General features: G+C 46.1%; 1 protein-coding gene across 4 annotated transcripts; it reads left to right on the plus strand.

Annotated features, from left to right (window-relative positions):
• The first annotated feature begins 4,596 nt into the window (after positions 1–4,596).
• zbtb18 (zinc finger and BTB domain containing 18) lies at positions 4,597–11,321 on the plus strand. Of its 4 annotated transcripts, XM_061227393.1 has the most exons (3): positions 4,597–5,023; positions 8,098–8,153; positions 9,800–11,321. In XM_061227393.1, exon 3 carries the CDS (start codon positions 9,814–9,816, stop codon positions 11,308–11,310), a length of 1,497 nt encoding a protein of 498 aa, XP_061083377.1. In that variant the 5' UTR covers positions 4,597–5,023; positions 8,098–8,153; positions 9,800–9,813; the 3' UTR covers positions 11,311–11,321. The 4 variants fall into 4 exon arrangements, with proteins under 4 accessions (XP_061083377.1, XP_061083376.1, XP_061083378.1 ...); XM_061227392.1 differs by lacking the exon at positions 8,098–8,153; XM_061227394.1 differs by lacking the exons at positions 4,597–5,023; positions 8,098–8,153 and adding an exon at positions 5,039–5,226.
• The last annotated feature ends 240 nt before the right edge of the window (positions 11,322–11,561 follow it).

Here is an 11,561-nt window from a genome sequence, read left to right on the forward strand (position 1 = left end):
GAATGCTTTCAGAAGCATTTTTACAGCTGTTTGCAACTGGTTTAACTGCATTCACTTAAATCCTGTTTAAAGTGGCTCTAGTTTGGAGAGACTATTTCAGGGAGAGAAACACAGCAGGTCTGTGCAGTGAGTGAGCAGTACTGCAGTGTGTGAGCAGTACGCTGTGTAGGGTTGTGCAGTGTGGGAGCAGTACGCTGTGGAGGGCTGTGCAGTGTGGAGCAGTACACTGTGTAGGGTTGTGCAGTGTGTGGGAGCAGTACACTGTGTAGGGCTGTGCAGTGTGTGGGTAGTACGCTGTGTAGGGTTGTGCAGTGTGTGGGCAGTACGCTGTGTAGGGTTGTGCAGTGTGGGAGCAGTATTGCAGTGTGTGAGCAGTACACTGTGTAGGGCTGTGCAGTGTGTGGGCAGTACTCTGTGTAGGGCTGTGCAGTGTGGAGGGGTAGTGGAAGAGAAGAGTGAATTTGCCTTTTCTGTGCATTCAGTCCACTGTTTGTATTTCACTATAAAGAACATCAGTGTTCCAAACTCATCAAAGAAAAATGGAACAGAATCAATGTGACTCCCTTTGATAAAGAGAGTCAAAAACACCTCTTCACCTGGCCAGTGCGGTGGCCTGTGGGCTCAGTATCTTCTGCCCTGGTGTGAAGAGCTGACGGCAGAGAGATTCTACAGTGACATCAAGAGGCAGGAATGCAGAAGGCTGGAGCCACAGACTGGGCTGTACCACACAGTGACACCTCTCTTCTCTCTCACCTGCAGAGGAAACCACTGCTGCTTTGTGCTTGAAGAATAAGACAGATTTAAGGTAGAAATAAGGCAGGTTATGCATGCCTGGCAGATGTGTAAATGACATGCAGTGTGATTTATCAACTGAATTCTCTTCCAAGAGGAGAACAAATCAAGTAATGGACTGAGCAAGTGTCGCCTTAAGTGGGACACGTTTCCGGGAAAGAGTGCCGGCCCCGCATCTGAGAACATCCTGGAACTTCGCCTCTTCCCTGTATATTATCCGTTTTCGACATTAACTCGCTATTTTCTCACAAATTCCCAGAGCACTGCAGCACTGTTTACAGGTGTAATATGTTTATAATATGTTAATATTCAAGATTGGTTCACTTGTAAATTGACCGAATCGTCCCAAAATGGCAAAAAAAGAGTATAATAACGGTATAAAAGAGTACAAATATTATTATTTTTTATTTTTTTTATCATTGCAGGGAGTGAATTTAGAGGTTGCAGTAAATATAGTTTAAAATGTGAGGCCGAGTCACACTGCCATTGCAAAAGAAGAAAGAGAACAGGGTGAGAGAGGCAGGGCTGTGGGACTCTAGAGAGGCAGGGATGTGGGACTCTAGAGAGGCAGGGATGTGGGACTCTAGAGAGGCAGAGCTGTGGGACTCGAGAGAGGCAGGGATGTGGGACTCTAGAGAGGCAGGGCTGTGGGACTCTAGAGAGGCAGGGCTGTGGGACTCTAGAGAGGCAGGGCTGTGGGACTCTAGAGAGGCAGGGCTGTGGGACTCTAGAGAGGCAGGGCTGTGGGACTCTACACAGCTCTTACAATCACACCTGCATATTCTGAGGAATACCGCAAAAATCTTTCCTCAGATATATTTGAGCAAAACCATTTAGAAAAAAATATGAATAAGTCAGAAATAAACATCACTAAATATTCATGTAAATATGTAATTCGCAATATGCATTTTATATTCACAACCTGTGCTATAATACAGTATATAAATGATTGACATTTACGCGGCATCGGTAGTAAAATATTATGAATCTAATTAAGATGAACCAATGAACCTGATTTAAATTAGAACAACAGATGAATTGTTAGCAGAGACTTGGGAAAGAAGCAGGACAATGGTGAGAATATCTACTGAACAATAAGTGTAACATGCATAAACAAATTGGAGTCCTGCCTTCCCAGGCGCAGTGCAGGGAGAATACACGTTTAATAAGGACATTGCTTGTGCTGAAAGACAATGACACTTGGCTATGTTTCCAGACCTGTTGTGCATATTCATACCAGGAACCAGGCCTGCCCTGGAACGTTCCGTGTAATGCCGTCATTACGAGACGCCATGTTCAGCGATTGACAGGACGCACGGGTGCCGTTGAGAGTTATTAATGTATACTGATTACTGTATTTTTATATTAACTGTTTGTGCTGAAAAATGGCACAAATGTGCGTATAATTGCGTGTCTCTGTGAAACTGAGTTGAATATGGGATATTTGTCAAGAATGGCATACAAACTAATTTTCAATATAATTTAAGAAATGTTTAAAATCTGGCAGATAAATATGTATATGCAAGTTGATATAAAAATAGTTGCATTGTACATTATTGTGGCTATGCAAGCACGTTAAAACACCTACACTGATAATTTCAGGCAAAACATAAAGGCCTATATCAGGGCTAGGTATATTCAATATATACATGACCATTCGTTACAGGCTGATGACAAAAATACTTGCTGCTCTTTTCCAACCAAAGGTACACTTTACTTAAAGGCGTCTTTCAACCAAACAGTTGGAATGGCAGGCTTCCCAGTGTCCTAGATCTGCAGTCCTGCATCACTGATCACAACACGCTGTCACAAAAGATCCCTCTTTTTTCATTGGTAACAGAAAACAAAACAGAGAGCAATTAATAATTTTCAGGATAATTTCCAGATTATTCTTCGTCTAGGCCCTCCTCTTGATTTCAGCTGAAAACCACGACCCAGAAATATGAAAGGTTTTTCAAATGTATTTTTAAATAACTAAAGTGAGAATTATGTATAGAAAAAAAATGTGTTGGTCTGCAACTCCATGGAGGATTATGGATACAGGGGCTGACTGATGCATCAAGGAATGGCATATCTTTTGAAACTGGCATCTGCTACAATAAATAGCCACTACTGTTGGCACTGCAAAGGAAAAACCTTAGAGAGGAACAGTGTGCAACGTGTGGATTATTATTCATGTTCAGATGGCCATTCATTCTACTATACAAAGATATTATTCTAAAATCTAGTCACTTGTTTTCTGTTGAAATAACCATTAATCTATGGCTTTTAAATGGTCTTGACTGGTCATTATAATGCTACACACAATAATTACGTGGAACATTAAACGAGGTCATCAGCATCTGTTTGGGATTTGATGCGTAAGTATTGATTTGCTGTTTTTTTCCATTGATGAAGACATTTTATCCGTAAATTTAGGTGATTTTTCCGTATCTGCAGAAACATTCTAGCTACAAATTCTGATGCATTGCATTTGCTGTGTATGAATATGCATATTATTTCTTAAATAACAAAGGAATGCCAGTAATGGTGTTTCTCTGAATTAGCTCCCAGTGTTAATTATAATAAGATTAAAGCTAGATCATTCCAAAGCAAAGTGTGATGCCGATTAATAGCCTACCATATAATTACAACTGTCAGACGACACAACGTCTACTGATTCAGGTCACTAACTGTAAAAGTAGGCTATGTAAGACCTACAGTTGAACAGGTCTAGCTCGAAAACGTCTTGCCTATTACTTACCAAATTGAACCCCGAGTCAAATTCATGTATTGGGTTACTATAATCTTGACAAACAAGAAGTAGGGTATCACTTTTGTTGTTTATCGGCTTGCTTCCTCTTTATCTCTTTAAAAAAAAAATTGTTTTGGTTCGCACTTAGGTCAATGGACGACAACACAAAACAAATAAAATTTCAATTTGAAGATACAATTTTGGATTTTTTATAATGATTTTCATTACATTTTCTTGCGACTGCGTAGCCTATACTTTCCACTGACTAACAACGCATGTAATTAACACTCAGGCGTTAATCGGTAGGCTGCGGTTTATCATCTAAGATACTTGTTGGAATCATTTTACGAGAATTGCAAAGAAAACACTCGAAGTGAAATTATAATCGAACTTTGACACTTAAACAAAGATGACAATAAAATGTCAGAAGATATTCTGAAAAATTAATAATTCCTCTTCACCAAGAAGTTAACTACTCATTACGTTTAAAATTATATTTATTCACACAAAGACTAATATTAATAATAATTATAATAATAATAATAATAATGATAATAAAAGCTTGGAAGAACAGTTTGTATACTGAAGGATTTTACATCATTAGATTGCTTTTTCTCAATTTCTTTTTGCCAGACATTACACTGAATCTCCTTTCTTCTGCAAACATTTGAAAACAAACAAAATAGTTTGCTCATACTGCACGTTAAAAACACATTTTAACCCGTATTAAAATACAAACAGAATATGATTGCAAAAAAAACCCAAAAACATATATGCATATACATATATACTAAACCCAATGCATGCTCGCTACTATGACGAAGATTAGTGATTAACAAATGACGAAAAATATTTTTTATTATTACATTTCGTTTGAAATATATATATATTTGAAATATTTACACTTCAGACTTGTAGCCTAGGCTACACACAGCTGATTAAACAGGATTGAATGCATCTCTTACGCCTCCTCTCTCGGTCCTTTCTCCGTAGTCTTATCTTTGCCCCCGGTGAGTTTCTGAAGACCGAGTGGCAGTGCACCTGTTCTCCAGTGCCTGCGTGGAGCCGTGACTACAGTACCCACGTACCATTGCGCTCTTTCACTCTCACGGTGCTCTGCGCCAGTCTGTTTGAGGAACCAGCTCTCTTGGCCTTTTTTCTGCCTTCTCACTGTTGCCTGGTGTCAACCTACGCGGAGAAGAGACATCCCTCCCCCTTCCCCCCTTAGCGGCCGCTTCCAATTTGCCTCTGCGCTTCTTATCGCCGCCTCTATTGGTTTCTGCGCTGCCAGTCAGACGCTTGTCTTTTGCTTGAGAGTTGAGTAGCAACAGCTCGGAAACATCTGGCTGCCGCAGCTCGTCGCTCCCGCTCGCTTGCCCTGTGTCTGTGCTACTGCAGGTTGTTATGGAGAGCTGTTGAAAGTCAATCTAGTTATTTTTTTCAGCCGAGAGGATTTGACGGAGCTCCTTTGAAGGAAGAGACGGAACCTTCTTGTCTGTAAGTGCGTTTATACGGGGATCTTTCAAAGATGAAAGAGGGTGTAAGGCAGTGAAAGAAAAAGTACCGTTCCTTTTCACGCGACTGTTCCCTTCCCGACAGAAATAGTTGCTATGTTAGCTAGCGTTAGCTAGATATTGAGAGACAGTGTGTCTCGACGAAGCAGCCAGCAGGGCCTGCAACACTACCCGCAACTACTGCAGGTTGGTCGTTAACGTTGGATACTTTTTTGTTCGCTCCGACTGCGTGGGTCAGTGTTCGTGTGTGCATGGAGTGTGTGTGTCCGTGTGAAAAGAGAATTGTATGACTGGTGTTTTGTTTCTAGCTCCCGTCTCGCACCCAAAGCACCAGTTCGGCTACTCCGCCGGTGTGTCTTTGGGGGAGACGGGGAGTTGATGGCTATTTTCGCTGACCAGGTTGTAATAGCTGTGGCGAGGTAGCCAGTCCACTTCAGTGAGACAACTAATACAGTGATTGTTGATTGTTAGACTATTTTCTTTTTGCAGCCAGCCTTCCAAAATCGAGTAAAAGTTTTCTTGACAGTTTGCATTATGAATAAAGTAGTGAATTGTTTGAAAGGCAAATTGCTAAACCCTCAGTGCCCTCAAGTAGCAATATAGCTACACACTGTATGCAAGCTAACACTGAATATATTATCTAACATAGCATGTGTGGCAACATGTTTTGCATTTTGGCAGGCGTGTCTCTTGTGAGATCTAAAAGCTAGTTAGTTGGATTAACGGTCGTCGCTTAATTAAACCTATTGCAACTGCAGATCCTGGATTGTTACCTGCACATTTAGCTAATCGCTGTTACAATTAATATATTGTACGACTCAGGGGCGTTAGTTCAAGAGCAAACACTATGGCTCCGTTTATGTTACATTATGTTTATTTATGTGTACCCTCCTGTGGGAGACGCTCAAAGCGTTCATTCTGGCAGTCGCTTCTACACAGTAGCGCAAGCCGTCTGGGATTGCCAAATATTTAAATGGTGCAACTTTTCACGAGTCGGGGTAAAATGAGTTAACGGAACCAAACGAGAAAACTTCCATTAAACATTGTGCTTTGAGCAATAATCAGTTCTAAACCACTTTCTCGTGTGTGCTAATTATATTTAACTTTACGTGACGCTAAGAACAGGTTGCATACGTCGGGCGAATTATCTTCAATGTTATACGCGCGTGGCAACATATTACGGGATCAGGTTTACATGATATTGCTAAATATACGTTTGTTTTTATTAGATGATTTGTTATTTGCCATATTCATTAGAAACTGTTGGCTACGAAGTAATATTTTGGTCTAATCACAGAAGAAAATTATGGAATAAAAAGTCACACATAGGCGAAATACTTTTCAAGTTCTAAAACGTAGCCACACTAGGCTTCAGTTATCCTATTGCGGAAAAATGTAATGTTGTTAAATATTGCTTGCAAGATTTATATCCATGATGGTCTCTATTTGTCATTATTCTACTATAATTTTTTCTTCTTCTTGTCAGTCGTGCAGGGGGGGTGCGCAATGAATGGCGGTTGTGGTGAAGTCACTGAACCAGAAAGAAGTGGGAAACAATATCAGCTGCGTGGATCTGTCAGTTGCAAATGTGCCGGGCTGGCCTTTGTTTATGGCCACTGGAAGGAACGCAGCCAAAAGAAGGGGGGGGGAGAAAGGAAAAAAAACTTGAGGGCATTTAAATTCTCTGTGCAGGAAACTAGGTTAGAGAAAAGTGTCGGTTTTCACACGGACCTATATTCTAAAGTTCTCCTGTACTTGGAGATTAGAAATAAAGGGGGCAGGGGGAGGGGAGGGAGCGAGCAGTTTCACACAGAAACGCCAAAGTGCATTTCCCCCCCCTCTTTTTTTAAATGTATTTTAAATGGAGGGAAGAGAAAACAAAGTTGTGTGGAGGAGAGAGGCTGGTGGCAGAACTGCAGAAGAGCAGCATATGGCAGTAAAAGGAGCACAGCTGGAGGTAGCATTTCCATCTGAACATGATGTCAGAGCAGCTGACAGGCTGCCATCCCCCTGCCTTTTATTCTAACGGCGAGGCTGGGAGTCAGTGTGTGTGGATCTGTGCGCGGGAGAACGTATCCACTTCCCCTCCAACATCTCCTCCACTCTGCATCTGTCTCTCGCGCCTCGCGTTCCCCCTCCCACCCGCATCGATTCCGCGAAGGAGTGCAGCCGGCCGGGCCACTCGGGTAGAGGACTTAATCAAGTTGATGCATACTACAGGTACTGTGAGAACAGAGGTCTGTTTGTGCCGGGGCTGCGCGTTCTCCCGGCTGCTGTCTGTCGTGTGTGGGGCTCCCAGAACGGGGGAGCAGAACATTGCTGTTTTCACATGGAAAAAGCATAATCGCTGATATTCCCTGGCAGAAAGGAACGTCTTTCAGAGGTTTTTTTTTTTTGTTGTCTTTTTCTTTTTTTTTTTGGTGGTGTGTTTATCTTAAGGCTTGCTGTGATTTTTTTGTTTGTTTGTTTTTAATTTCTTCAATTTAATTTAAGAAATATTTGCAGCTAATTAGTAAAACATTTTTTTTTTCTGGAAATCTTCTTTTAAAGTTCAGTTCTTTAGTCTCATTCAGTCTCCCCAACGTTATTTAATTTTGTAAAAACTTTGTTAAATATGTTTTCTCATGTAAATAATTATCGGTTAACTTGAATTTTAAGATCTAATCGATACAGCTCAATAGGGAACGTGTAAGTGCCTTGTGACAGAAGAGTTAAGAGGCGACTGTACAGGCTTATTCCCTGGAAGTTGTTTTAAATTCATTGTGACATTTGAAAGCTGCTCTTTTCTTTTTTACTCATCTTATTTAGTTTTTTTTTTTTTGTTGTTGTTGGGGGACTAATTTAGTACTTGCAGGGTTGAGCTGGCTGAATTGGCCAGACAGCTGTAATCGCAGTAGTCCCAGTCTTAATCTCTTTATCTGGGCTGCAGCTACCATATGGCCCTCGTCAGCTGGATCAGATGTTTGTAAGCTGCCTCCTTCGCCTGCTCTGTCCTCGCAGCCTCCTAATTTGATCGGCGCACTACCTTGTGAGCTGCGCTGTGCTCTTTATTTTTAGGCCATCTTAAGGATTAGGATTGGTGTGGACTACCAGGCACTTAAAGTGATTGTATTGTAAATCTTGGGGGTCTTTGAGGTGGATGTTGCATGGTCTGAAAGAGCGGGGTTTGTGTGTGTGTGTGTGTGTGTGTGGGGGGGGGGGGGGTAGGGGGGGGGGTGTCTCTCTAAGCTTCCTCATTAAGAGCAGTCTTGGACTCTAATGAAGGAGCGCCGCAGATTCTAACAAAGAAGTCTCATGTTAATGTGCTTTTGTAAAACGCCGTTTTCTTCTGCCATAGTTGGGCTGTAACAGGTGATTTTGTTGTGTTCTGTACTAAATGCCAGAATATAATTTTTTAAGTTATGTATAAAGTAAGTCAAAATGAATTAAATGATAGGTTGTGCATTATGTAAGATTTTATTTTATTTTAAAAAAATATATTTTTGATGTAACTGTAGAGTTATAAGGGCTCAATGCATTTTTCTGCGAAAAGTCCTTCAGCGCAGGTGGACTAGGCTGTTGAGGGTAAACCAAGGCCTCTCGCTGGGCTGTGTGTGTGTGTCCTCAGGTGGGACAGTGTGTTTGTGTGTGTGTGTGTGTGTGTGTGTGTGTCCTGTTGCAGTGCAATGTTGTGTTTGTGTGTGTCCTCACTGGGTAGTGTGTTATGTGCATATGTGTGTCGTGTTTGTGTGATGTGTGTGTGTCCTCAGGTGGGGCAGAGTGTGTGTGTGTGTGTGTGCATGCGTGTGTGTGTGTGTGTCCTGTTGCAGTGCAGTGTTGTGTTTGTGTCCTCACTAGTGTGTAGTGTGTTATGTGCGTATCTATGTCGTATTCGTGTGTTGTGTTTGTGTCCTCTTGCAGTGCGGTATGTGTGTGTGAGTGTGTGCAAGTGTGTTGTGTGTGTGTGTGTGTGTCCTCTTGCGGTGTGGTCCGGTGTAATGTGTGTGTGTGTATCCACTTGCAATGCGGTGTGTTGTGTGTGTGTGATCTCTTGCAGTGCACTGTGGTGTGTGTGTGTGTGTGTGTTTGTCCTCTTGCAGTGCGCTGCTGTGTGTGTGTGTGTGAGTGTGTGTGAGTGTGTGTGAGTGTGTGTGAGTGTGTGTGAGTGTGTGTGAGTGTGTGTGAGTGTGTGTGAGTGTGTGTGTGTGTGTATGTGTGTGTGTGTGAGTGTGAGTGTGAGTGTGTGTGTGTGTGAGTGTGAGTGTGTGTGAGTGTGTGTGTGTGTGTGTGTGTGTGTGTGTGAGTGTGTGTGAGTGTGTGTGAGTGTGTGTGTGTGTGTGTGTGTGTGTGTGTGTGTGTGAGTGTGTGTGTGTGAGTGTGTGTGTGCCTGAGAGCAGTGGGTGTTGTCACAGAGACGGTGTGAACACTGAGGGCAGGCAGGAGGTGCAGCTGTGGCTGCTGCTCATCAGTGTGGACAGGAGGAGCAGAGACTCCACACACTGCACGTCCAGCCAAACCTCAACCTGCCGCCATCACAGCTAGCTCTGCTCACTTTGCCTTTTAATGAAGGTCGAAAAGAAATACTCCTGTTTGAATTTAAATTAAGAGTAGAAAATAGACACTGAGTGAAGGAGGATGATGTTAAGGAAAAACCTTGAGCAGTGGCATGGTCTTTGTGTCCCAGTGTAGGCCTGAAAACAAAGTGTCGGTACTGATTGCCCAGTGTAAAGTACTGTGAAACGTGTGCCGGTCTGTCTGTAAGGTGCGCTGTGTGTTGCAGGTTATGTAGACAGCATGGAGTTTCCGGACCACAGCAGACATTTGCTCCAGTGTCTGAGGGAGCAGCGGCACCAGGGCTTCCTGTGCGACTCCACGGTGCTGGTGGGGGACGTGCAGTTCCGGGCGCACCGGGCCGTCCTGGCCTCCTGCAGCATGTACTTCCACCTCTTCTACAAGGACCAGCTGGACAAGCGCGACGTGGTGCAGCTGAACAGCGACATCGTGACGGCGCCCGCCTTCGCCCTGCTGCTGGAGTTCATGTACGAGGGCCGGCTGACGTTCAAGGCCCTGCCCGTGGAGGACGTGCTGGCGGCCGCCAGCTACCTGCACATGTACGACATCGTCAAGGTGTGCAAGAAGCGCCTGAAGCGGGCGGGCGCGGCCGAGCCGGGCCGGGGCGAGGAGGACGGCTCCAGCTGCTCGGACAAGGCCGACAGCCTGTCGGAGGGGAGCGGGGGCCGGGCCGCCGCCGACCTGCTGCCCAGCGACGAGGACGAGGCGGAGGCCAAGCGCGGGCTGTGGCTGAGGCTGCCCTGCGAGGCCCCGGCGGGGGAGAGCGACGCCAAGCGCTCGCCCGCCCCCAGCCCCTGCAGCTCCGCCGGCTCCCTGTCCCGCCGCGTCTCCTCCGACGCCGACTGCGTGCTCGACCTGTCCGTCAAGTCCGGCCTGACGGGCGGCTCCGGGGAGCCCCTTCCCGGCAACCCCTTCTTCTGCGGCCCCGCGGCGGCCGCGCCCGAGCTGGTGCAGGTGAAGGTGGAGCGGGAGGCCCCGTCCGACGAGGACGAGCTGGGCCGGGACTACGAGCACGCCGACCACGGCCCCAAGGAGGCCCCGCCCAGCGCCAACGGGGGCCTGCCCCGCCGCCTGGGCTACGAGGCGCAGCTGGCCGCCCTGTCGGGGGAGCTGGAGCGCGAGGAGAAGGCCAGCGAGGACGAGGAGATGCTGAGCCCGGACAGCGAGCGCGCCCAGGCCGACCCGCCCGGGCTGGACGGGGCCCTGCTGCCCTACGTCTCCAACATGCTCACCAGCGCCCCCCACGGGCAGATCTTCATGTGCCCCCTCTGCAGCAAGGTGTTCCCCAGCCCGCACGTGCTGCAGATCCACCTCAGCTCGCACTTCCGCGAGCAGGAGGGCTCGCGCGCCAAGCCGGCGGGCGACGTCAACGTGCCCACCTGCTCCATCTGCAGCAAGACCTTCTCCTGCATGTACACGCTGAAGCGCCACGAGAGGACTCACTCCGGCGAGAAGCCCTACACCTGCACCACCTGCGGGAAGAGCTTCCAGTACTCGCACAACCTGAGCCGGCACGCCGTGGTGCACACGCGCGAGAAGCCGCACGCCTGCAAGTGGTGCGAACGGCGCTTCACGCAGTCCGGGGACCTCTACCGACACATCCGCAAGTTCCACTGCGAGCTGGTCAACACGCTGTCCGTCAAGAGCGAGGCGGCCCTCAGCCTGCCCAACGTCAGGGACTGGGCGCTGGAGGACAGCTCGCAGGAGCTCTGGAAGTGAGCCGCACTCCTTCCGCCCCGGGGGGGTGACCCGGGACTTGGTAACTGAGGTAAGGGGAGCGGGCGGGGGGTCGAGGGGCGGTCTGAATCAGTCATGTTTCTTGTACATTGTTTTCGTTTCATTGCTGAACTGCACTTTAGTAGCACGTGAAAATGTTACTGCTGATTTGTCGTTATTGTTTATGTTCTTGTCGTTTGATTTTATTATTTTTTTCGACCGTCGGTAATGTCCTCGCGGTGAAAACGCGGGGT

Source organism: Conger conger, chromosome 18, assembly GCF_963514075.1.
Source record: "Conger conger chromosome 18, fConCon1.1, whole genome shotgun sequence".
NCBI lineage: Eukaryota > Metazoa > Chordata > Actinopteri > Anguilliformes > Congridae > Conger > Conger conger.